Genomic DNA, 10,554 nt, shown 5'->3' with positions numbered 1-10,554 from the left:
GGGACTATAAAGATTAAGAGACTTAAAACCATATTGTTTTTAAATGGACAAGACTAAATTATTGTGTCTGTGGATCTACATTTAGAAATAAAACTATAAAAAAAGATGTAAAGAAGTGAATACTCTAGTCATGAAATGGTTACTGATGGCAGAGGAAAGACACTATACTTGGTATGGGGCCATAGACAGGACTTCTGGGTAGGTGCTAGTTCTTGACATGGCAGTGGTAATAGGAATGTTTGCTTTAGAATCATTCATTAAGCCTTAACATTTGTTTTGTGTGTTTTCTACATCCGTGCTTTATTTTACAATAAATAGAGTTTTAAAAAGAATAACAAGGGAGTGTTATGAACAACTTTATGCCAATAAATTCAACAACTTAGATGAAACAGACAAATTCTTTGAGAAACACAACTTACCAAAACAAACTCAAAATGAAGTTAAAAGTCTGAATAGCCCTATACGTATCAAAGAATTGAATTTATCAAACCACCTCCCCCATAAAGAAACTCCAGGCCTAGTTTATTTCACTGATTAATTCTATCAAAAGGAAATAATATTACCAATCTTACATAAATGCTTTCAGAAAACAGGGGAGAAGGAAACAATTTCTAACTCTTTTTAAGAGGCCAGCATAACTCTGATACTAATACTTTTTTAAAGTTTACCAGAAAGTTGGGGAAAATGAAACACCAACTATATTTTATTGTGTTGATAAATGATTAATTTTTAGGTGCAATAATGGTCATAAAAGTCCTTATCTTTTAGAGATATATACTAAAACATTTACAGATGGATTGGAATCATATCTAATTTTCCTTCAAAATAATCTTGAGGGAGAGGAATTGAGGAAATAAGTAAACCAAGACTGGCCATGAGTTGATAATTATTGAAGCTGAGTGATAGGTACATGGAAATTCATTATACTATTTTCTCTAGTTTTGTATATGTTTGAAATTTTATATAAAACGAAAATAACTGCACATGATTAAGAGACATTAAATAAATACTACAAATATTTTATATAAGTATATTAAAATAGCAACAATTTAAAGAGAGAGCAAGACAAAATAAAATTATTCAACACCAAGTTGCTAGGATACCAAATTACTACTTCTTAAGAGAGAAATAGGAAGAGATTTAAGCATTTATCTTGCCATTCTGGTCTGAAGTTTATTTCAGGGTAACCAAATGGTCCTAGAGGACGTGAAAAAAGGTTTTCTGTACAGAATTAGTATAAAAAAAGAAATGACAGCATCACAAAATCATTATTTTGTAATCCCTGATGAAATAACCAATTCATAAAATGGTCATTAATGGATGTTAAAATGATTTGGTGAAAAGTTGACGGGGAACCTTATGATGCACTATCAGGCTATCACCACCTGAAAATGAAGGAGACTGGGACCTGAAACGGGCAGTGGAGGAGAGCTGTCCAACAAGGAACACTTGTGCTCCTGTGTAAGTGAAAAATAAATCCTTATTGTGTTAAATCACTGAAATATAGGGCAATTCATTATAGAAGTTAGCTTATTATAAAAGTATACCATGTACATATATTAAACACATAAGCACATAATTATACATACATATGTTTTTTTAAGATACATACATGTCTAAACACATACTGAACATTTTAGAGTGTATGCCTAGGTCAGGGAAAGGAGAGAATAGGGATCAGGGATCAAAAGGAGGAAATGAAACAAGAAAGGGGCCTAGTATCAACTGATGATGAGAGTTCACCATGCTGAGAAGCATCGTTTAATTATTAAGAAATAAAAATTAATAATTTAAAAAGGAGACAATCTACCCTTTTCAGAGAGAGCCCAGGCTAGTTTGCTGGTAATTATTTTCTGTCTTGAAGAACACAGAATGTTTCTGGAGAGGAGGAGATGTTGAAGACAGAGGCTGCTGTAACCTTCTACCATGTTCACCAGGAGAGTCTCAGGCCTGAAAAGTTCCCTACACTGAGAATTTCTCTCAAGTCTGACCTTCATTCTCATCTCTCCCCGATAGTGATGATGCAGGAGGCACTTGCCATTCTCCAAACATGGGGCCTGGACCTGGCCACCTCCCCCTTAGCACAACCTCTCCTGGCTGAGGGAGGCTGGACAAAGCATAGAGGCTCATTGTGGGCCTGGTTGCACCCTCCATCTCTGCTGTGGTAGGCTGAATAATTGCCCCTCCTCCAAAGATGTTCATGTCCTAATCCCCAGAATTTGTATTTTACTTTATATAGCAAAAGGGACTTTGAAGATATGGCTAAATTAAGGATCCTGAGATGGGGAGATGATCCTGTATTATCCCAGTGGACCCAGTGTAATCTTCATAGGAGGGGACAGGAGAATTGGAAGAGGATGTAAGGATAGAAGCAGAAATCAGAGAGAAGTAAAAATGTTATGCAGATGGTTTAATAATGGAGGAAAGGATCATGAACTAAGGAATACAAGCAGCCTCTAGAAGCTGGAAAAGGCAAAGAAATGGATTCTCTCCTAGAGTTTCCAGAAGGAATGAAAGCCTGTCAACACCTTGACTTTAATTTAGCCCAATGAAACTGATTTTGGACCTGTGATCTCCAGAACTGTAGGATAATAAATATGTGTTGTCTTAAGCAATTAAGTTTATGGTAATTCATTATAGCAGCACTAGGGAACTAGTATACTGGCTCTGCTGCTGGGGAGCACTAACCTGTTCTAGGAAAGTAAGTTATGTGAGAATGGGAAGTGGAGAATCAGAGACTTCCCGGAAGCCCCTGCAGTTCAACTGAGCTAGTTAATAATGCAGTTTATTGGGTCATTAAGAATTAAATAATGTTTTAAATTACCTATTGTTACCTAATTACCCACTTAAAAGAATAAGTCACATCTCCTTGTGGGTTTACACACGTTCATTCCTCCATTCATTCAACAGGTGTCACTGAACACCTTGTACATGCTTGGCACCATGCACACAATGAGCTTGTGTCCACTACAAGACAAGCATTTCTCGTCTAAGCTGCTACTGAGCTTCCAGTCAGTCCAATGTGCAACATTCACTGTCCACATGCTAAATGCAGGCCCTTACACTTGTCTGCTCACATGGTCTCCTGTCTCCCTGATGTACTCATCCTAGCCAGCACCACCTCTTATCCTCCCAGGCGCTGTTTCTGCAGCTGCCAAGACCAGTCTCATCTCTGTCTTTACCCTGAGGCCTGACAAAAGCCCCAGGCCCACCTGGAGGACAGTATGCTCCCTCTGATCATATTTTCAACACTCCATTTTCATCTTATTCTCTCTTGTCTTTCTGCATCTCTCCCCTTTTTTCTTCCCTTCTCTTTCTTTGAGCTCCAAAACAGGTCTTCCTTGTAACCCAGAAAGGTTTGAATTAACAGGAGAGCAAAGCCTCAAGCCACTAGTTCAGAGGCAGGTAAGAGGAACCAAGGATGTGTGTTTACTGGGTTCCTGAACTTTCCTGGTAGTAAAATGGAGTTTAGGGTATTAAGACAGGATGCCAGACCCATCTGGAGTGCCAGGCAGCCCAACTTGCCCCACATCTCCAGCCTCTCAACATTCACAGATGCCTATTCAATTGAGCTGTAATCCTCTCCAACTCCACAGGACCCTAATCTCAAACCTCTCCACCTCAACCCCTGCTTCTGACACCCCAGGTCTGAAATGCTAAGTTTTACCCCCATGATCTCTGGGCCTACTTGCCTTCCCTTCCCAGAAAAATAGTTGGTCCAGGATTGATTTTCCTTCTACCTGCAGTCCAGATTAGTGTACCCTTTAGCCAATCCAGGTCCAAGGTTCTCTTTCATCAGAGCCTATAGCTCTTTCTCTAAACATTGAACTGCCACTCAATCCCTTTGGTGGTGTTGACTTGATGTGTGGGAACAGTCTGGCCAAGTGATGGAACTGTGGGCAGGCAAGCAGGCAGGCAGGCAGGTAGGTTTGGGTTCTCTAACTTGGGCATTGCTATAGATTTACCACAGGTGACACTAGTTAAGTCTCTGCCCTCTCCAGGCCTGTCTCTCTAGCTTGTCTGAACATGAAGGGGGCTGGTCTTCTGTAAGGCTGTATTTGAACTTGGAGGTTCTACCCAGCTATCTCTGGCAATGGTGCATAATGGCCACAAGAGGGCAGGCAACCTCTTTAGCTCAAAAGTTTGTAGGCTAAAGGAACAAATAAGCTTCAAAAAGGAATACAAAGTAGTGTTTACCCAAGGGCACACTACAAAATAGCAACATAGTAGGGATTGAAAAAGAGTATTTGAATTTCCAGCCCCAGGAGGGGTCAGGCGCCCCAAGACCAGAAAGGGTGGTAAGGAGAGGGGTGGTGGGCAGCAGAGGAGAAACTAAAAATATACCTTAGCAATTTCAATCCCATTGAGGGTTTGGGAGGAAGAGAGAGGGTCATTAGGGGAGAGCCATGGACTGAATGTATTACCCCAAAATGAGTGGAGTGGGGGTGCAGAACAAGACTTGAGGTGTTTAGGGGGAAGTGGAGATGATCAATTTGACTTCCTTCCCTTCCCCAGCAGAAAATGAAAAGTAGAAAAATTGCAGGAGTTATTCCAGGTTTTGGGGATGATTCCTCCAACTTGGGAGGGTGCAGCAAATAGGCAAGGATCACCTGACATCCTTTTCTCGCCTTTTTGCCTCCCAGTAATCTGGTTTCAGGGCCCAGGAAAGACAGGGACTAACATGTGGGCAGTTACTTGGGGTTCAAAGGGTTAATCTCCAAGAATTCATTCTCTGACATCAACCACAGCTCAAGTCTTCTGGTTTCCTCCCTGAGCTGCAGGTTGGCAGCTTCCTTGAATTCCTTCTTTGGTGTAATTCACTAGGGGCCTGGGACCCAGGCCCACGGCCAGTCCCCTGCTCTATCCTCACATCCCAGGAGTCTATGAGGGTTTGATCTAAGAGAGGCAGAAAAGTGGCCTTTCCCTCCATCTCAGGACTCGCGGGCCCTGAGACTAAAGAGCCTCTGTCTTTCCCTGCCACACCCCTCCTCCATCCCCCTCCCATTGTAATTCAGACAAGGAGATTCCTTGTGTCTCAGTCTCTGGGCAGGTCCTTGTGACCAAATTGTAGAGTGGGGTATGGGGCAGCGTGGGGGTGGGAGAAATCACAGGATCAGAGAAGACGACGACCCCTCCACACTTTGGAGATTCTGGTACACCACCAGAGCTCTGAGACCTCAAGCTAGTCCTGCTTCAGGTTCCCATGGTCAAAAGAGGAAGAAGCCTGGGGGCTCATTTGCATATAAAAGGCCTGAGGTATGAAGTGGAAGTGGAAACCGAGAAGGTGTGGAGACACAAAAGTTGAAGCTCCTGGCAGACAAATTTGGAGCCAGAATAGAAGAATGGGGGCAATCAAGGAACAGGGTAAAACTGTGGCAGGGCAGGCCAAAGAGACTTTTGAGAGCAGCAGCCAGTTTCCCTCCCTAAAAGCACAGATATAGGAGTGCTGGCACCAGACAGCGATGTGGCCATGGAGGAAGTAAAACCCTTTAGGATAAAATGAGAACACCCTCTTTAAAAAGTATGAACCTTTCTGAAAAGTGCAAACATCTGAGAGAGAGAAACTTTCCAGCCAGGAGGGGTGGTATGTTCCCCCTCACAAGAAGTAATAGATGGAGAATAAATGACACAGTCTCACTTAGCAGCAGGAGTTCAGATACCCCTATACTGACCTTGAGTGGTGACTCAAGGACTGGTATGGTGGAAAGCCTAATCCATCCTGGCAGGAAATGACATCACTCACCAGACAAGAAACAGTGGTTCTACCAACCCCAAAGGGTTCTGGGAGGGCCAATCCATGAAGGTTTGGCCCTGAATGTCCATGTGCCTCTGCAATCCTCCATCTTGGCCAAGGTAATTATATTATACCCCCATCTTTGCATCAGAGATCTCCTAAGGGTCCAAAATCCCTCAAATCCTTACCTAGTTTTGGGGTAAAAGGGAAGAGATACCATCACACCAGGAGCCACAGGTCAAGCCTCTAGAGTCAATGTGTCTATGGAAATAAGTCTAGGGACCTAATGATTGAGGGATAGAGGCAGTGCCTCCCTAGGGATCAGAGAGATAGTGAGGCCTAGTTTCCATGGTAACTGATTTCAATGCGGCCTCTTCCTAGTCCCAGATTGACAGAGAATAAACATCAAGGGAGACCAGGTCCTAGTGAAGAAAGAGCCACAGAAATACAAAAGTGTGGAAAAGTTGTTACAGGAAGGTCACATCATCCTGGCACTGGCCCCAGTACCAGTGGGTCTCAAAGCCCAGATTGGCACTCTCATCCTCTGGTAACTCAAGAGGTACACCTGCATGCCCCTCCCCCGGAGGCTTCCATACAGCCCTCAAGCTGCCTAGCCTGGTGGCTGCCAGGTCTACGTCAGTCCTGGGCCTCTCCCCACTGGGTATAACCTTTGCCCAGTCCATTTCAGGACGGGGAGCCCCGAAGGAGCCCTGTTCATCCAGCTCACTAGGGGCCACTGTGTCCAGGAAGCTGCCAATGGAGACACTATCTAGCCGGTCAGTGGAGTTGGTGTCTGGCAGGCTGTCCCAGCTGCCTCGCCGTGAGCGGCCCGGGCTTCCACCTGTCAGGCTATATTGGCTGCTGGTGAGGCTGCTGCAGTGGCTGGTCAACATCCCCCGCTCTTCCAACAGCCAGCGTAAGGCCTCAATGCCCTCGTTCAAGGTCACCAGCTGCTGTAGGATCTTCACGTCAATGGCTCGAAGGTAAGCCTGGGGGAGTGGGAAAAGGAATTAGTCCCAGGTTCCGGGCCAAGTGTTTCCCCAATGTTTCCCCTTGTGGTCTGACCAACCATGTTTTGTGTTCAAGAAGCATGGAAATAGAGTTTGGAGTGTGGACTTTAGAAGCAGATAGATTGCTGTTTAAAATCTCACTTCTACCTCTGATGAGCTATACAACTGTGGGCAACTTTCTGATTTTCTTTGAGCCTTGGTTTCCTTGTAAAATTGGGCTAAATCACTTACCTCACAGGATGGCTGTGAGAATTGTGAGATGTTGTCTATTAAATATCCAGCACAGACCTGGCACAGTGTAAGATCTCAGTAAACGTTAAGTATTAAATTTTGATCCCACCTAGCTTTGAACTTCATAGACAGGGTACTACTATTAACTCCTGAACTGGTCCAGATTCACCAGTAAGACTTAGAAAGAACCAAAGAATAGCCTGATAGGGGGCCAGGGGTTAATTGGGAAGTAGACTAGACAAAAAGGAGGCAGGAGCTGGGGGATAAGGAGGGAGCTAACCTGGTTCCCCAGTCCCTTCAGGGTGTTGGTGGCAGTTTTTGATGGAGGGAAGGGTTGGCTAGAACTTTAAAGGGTCAGAATCCTACTGGCTGGAGGGCATCTCTCCACTACATACCATTCTCCCTGTCTGTACTGAGAGTAAGTCTGATTTACTGGGTAATCTCTAGGGTCCCTTCCAGCTCAGATGCACTGAGTTATCTTCTCCAAGCGCAAGTCTGAATCTGTCTCTCCCTTGCTCAAGAGCCTTTATGGGCTTTGCATTGCTCTTAGAAAATAAAATCTAAACACTTTAGCAGCTGGCATTCAAAGGCTGTCATAATATGGCTCCTGCCCATCTCTAGCTTCACCTCTAGCATACCTCCCTGGGAACCCCAGGTCCTGCCACACATGGCTTAAATTTCATTTTATTTAGTGTTACTTTTAGTAAAGGTAATAGATATACACAAAGAGGCAAAGTTTGCCAAGATTTTTATGAAAAGTAACAGTCCCCATCCTAGTACTAAATTCTACTTCCCAAAGACAATTATTAATTTTTTAGTTGTTTATTTTTGGTACTTACCTTTTAATCTTCAAATAACATGCTATTCGTTTTTTTTTTTTTTCCACTGTCCACAGTATTTGTTAATTGTTTATTTATCAAGAGAAACTATTCCTTAGCCCAGATAGTCATGTTTCATAGTTCAGGATCACAGGTCAGTGACAAACTTCCATGGAAGTCAACTCACAGTAATTCTTTACATTCCAAAATCACTTTGCACTGTGAAAGATACCAGCCTTCCTCATCTCCTTAAAATCTTTCATGGAATCTAACTTTGGAGAAATCTGCCTATGCTTTCTTTTTTGATTCAGCCACTGCAATCCACCCCAGGATACAATGATTGCTCCCAAAATGTGAAACTGCAGACACCTGGCCAGAAAGGCCACACACCTGAGGATCATCAAGCACTGGAGGGCATGGTAGTTATATTCTCCCTCAATTCCGACATTCTTCTTGAAGCAGAAATGGACCTGCTATTTATTGATTTTTAAGATTTAGGTGATTTCTATCGACTTCCCATAGCAGGTTAAGGATTTAACTCTTTCATCTTACTCCCCATTCCTCTGCCATATAGACACCGTTTCCATCTCATCATAGTCCCAATATATGCAATACATTATTTAGTGTTTACCTCATTAGAAGTTGGAAATGCTGTTCACAGCTAAGCCATGTGGTTTACTATAGTTACTTTTCATTTCTTATGGCTTTGTTTTTCTTAGACTAGTAATAACCAATATTATTATTGTTATTACTACTACTACTATTTTGTTTAGTTTACTATATAGTTATGAGTAAGAAAGTCATCCCCAAACTCTCTCAATTCTCTGAATTTCCTTCTCAAAGCACATCATATGTTCTATCTATTGCATCTGCTTAGAGGCAGCTCTTCAGGAACCTTCTGATCTGCTCCATTCTGTCCCTGCTGCACCACTGTCCTCCAGGATCTCCCTTCACTATCTTCTTGGGGATTCTCTTTGCCTCTTTCCTGAGTTGGATCTCCAGTTTCCTGTATCTCATGTCTTCTTCTTTCTATTTATTTTTATTTTTATTTTACTATTATTTTTTTAGGCGAGACAACCCTTGGTTGACCTTGTCAGCTTATAATCCCTTATTTATTTATTTACTTACTTACTTATTTATTTTACACCTACAGCACCTGGTCTTCCTAGGTGGTCTCCCATCCAAGTACTAACCAGGCCCGACCCTGCTTAGCTTCTGAGATCAGATTGGATCGGGCTTGTTTAGGGTGGCATGGCCGTCGATGTCTTCTTCTTTCTGGATTTACTCGTTGAGTGTGTGGTGCTGGAGTACCAGTAGCTTCCTGAGAAAGTCTGCACAGGAGATACATTTGTTAAAGCCTCGCATGTTTTAAAATGTTGTTATTCTCTCCTCACACTGCTGATGATTTGGCTGAATATAGGTTGAAACTATTTTTGCTTCGGGATTTTAGGCATTGTGTCATTGTCTTCTAATTTTCACTTGAAAAGTCCAGTGCTGTTCTGATTCCTGATCCTTTGTATGTGACCATCTTCGTATTCTTTCTAGAAGCTGTTAGGATCTTCTCTTTGTTTCCAGTGCTCTAAATTAGTTTTGAACAGTAATTTGACATGGTGTGGGTCTATTTTCATCCGTGAGTTAGCCACTTGTTGGGCCCTTTTAATCTGGAAATTCGTGTCCTTCAGTTCTGGGAGATTTCCTTTAATTTAATTATTTCTTTAATAATTATTTCTCCTCTAATATTTTTCTGTTCTTTTTCGAAATCCTATTATTTGGATAGAGGGCATCCTGGGCTGATATTCTTTTTTTTTTTTTTCCATCTCGTTCTATATTTGTTCTAGTTGATGAAATATTTTGACATTATCAATCCTTCTAATGAGTTTTTCATTTTTTCCTATCATGTTTTTTTCTTTCCCAGTTTTCTAATTCTCTGAATATTTTCCTTTTTATAGTTTCCTATTTTTGTTCATGATGCAATATTATCTCATCTCTTTAAAGATGTAATTAATGATTTTTATAAGTTCTCATCTCTCTGTATTATCTCCATTTTATTCAAGTTGCTTTTTTCTCTTTGTTTAGCTCTACATAGTTAGAGGGTCTCATCAGATGTCTTAGGATCATTAGCTGCTGCTCACATTTCAGAGTAGTCCTAAAAAGCTGATTGGAAACTCTGAGTATATGTGTGAGACTTGCCAACTCTGAGCCTCATTAAGGATTATCTGGCTGGGCTATTTGATCGGGTAAGGCCTAAAGTCAGTAAATTTTGTTTTTTGTTTTTTCTCTTAGGTTCATCAAAGTTACCTTATTATACTCATCTAGAGCATAAAGGAAGCAAAGCTGCCAATATTCTGGGAGCCAACCAGGGGGAAAGGCTGGGAGGGGTATTTCATAACATTTAGCACACTTTGATGTAGTCCCTCGTGCCCTCGACTTCCGCTTTTATTATTTTTAAAATATATGTCATTTGATGCTTATTGAATTATTTAGGAAATAATTGCTTTAATCACATCTACAATGATAAAACAGAATAAGACCACGTATTTGTACATTGAGAAAAACATAGACCCTGGAATTAAACAGACCTGGATTCAAATGAGTCATTAATGAGTCATATGAAATTCAAATTTTTTTTTTTTTTTTTTAGGCAAGGCAATCCTTGGTTGACCTCACAGATTGCAAGGACCTTGTCAGCTTACAATCCCTTATTTTTTATTTTTTACGCCAATAGCACCTGGTCTTCCTAGGTGGTCTCCCATCCAAGTAC

The 10,554-nt window shown here is 41.7% G+C and overlaps 1 protein-coding gene and 1 pseudogene across 1 annotated transcript in view; both read right to left on the bottom strand.

The window, feature by feature from the left end:
* Window positions 1–1,016: 1,016 nt before the first annotated feature.
* Window positions 1,017–10,554, bottom strand: part of LURAP1 (leucine rich adaptor protein 1) — a 14,606-nt gene continuing 5,068 nt past the window's right edge. The window contains exon 2 of the mRNA XM_011367621.2: window positions 1,017–6,723. Coding sequence (XP_011365923.1) covers window positions 6,202–6,723 — 522 coding nt within the window. The 3' untranslated portion in view covers window positions 1,017–6,201. The remainder of the gene's footprint in view (window positions 6,724–10,554) is intronic.
* Window positions 8,938–9,056, bottom strand: LOC111744454 (annotated as a pseudogene).

The sequence above is a fragment of the Pteropus vampyrus genome, unplaced genomic scaffold (assembly GCF_000151845.1).
Source record: "Pteropus vampyrus isolate Shadow unplaced genomic scaffold, Pvam_2.0 Scaffold135, whole genome shotgun sequence".
NCBI classification, from domain to species: domain Eukaryota; kingdom Metazoa; phylum Chordata; class Mammalia; order Chiroptera; family Pteropodidae; genus Pteropus; species Pteropus vampyrus.
This window is presented reverse-complemented; position numbering and strand designations above follow the sequence as displayed.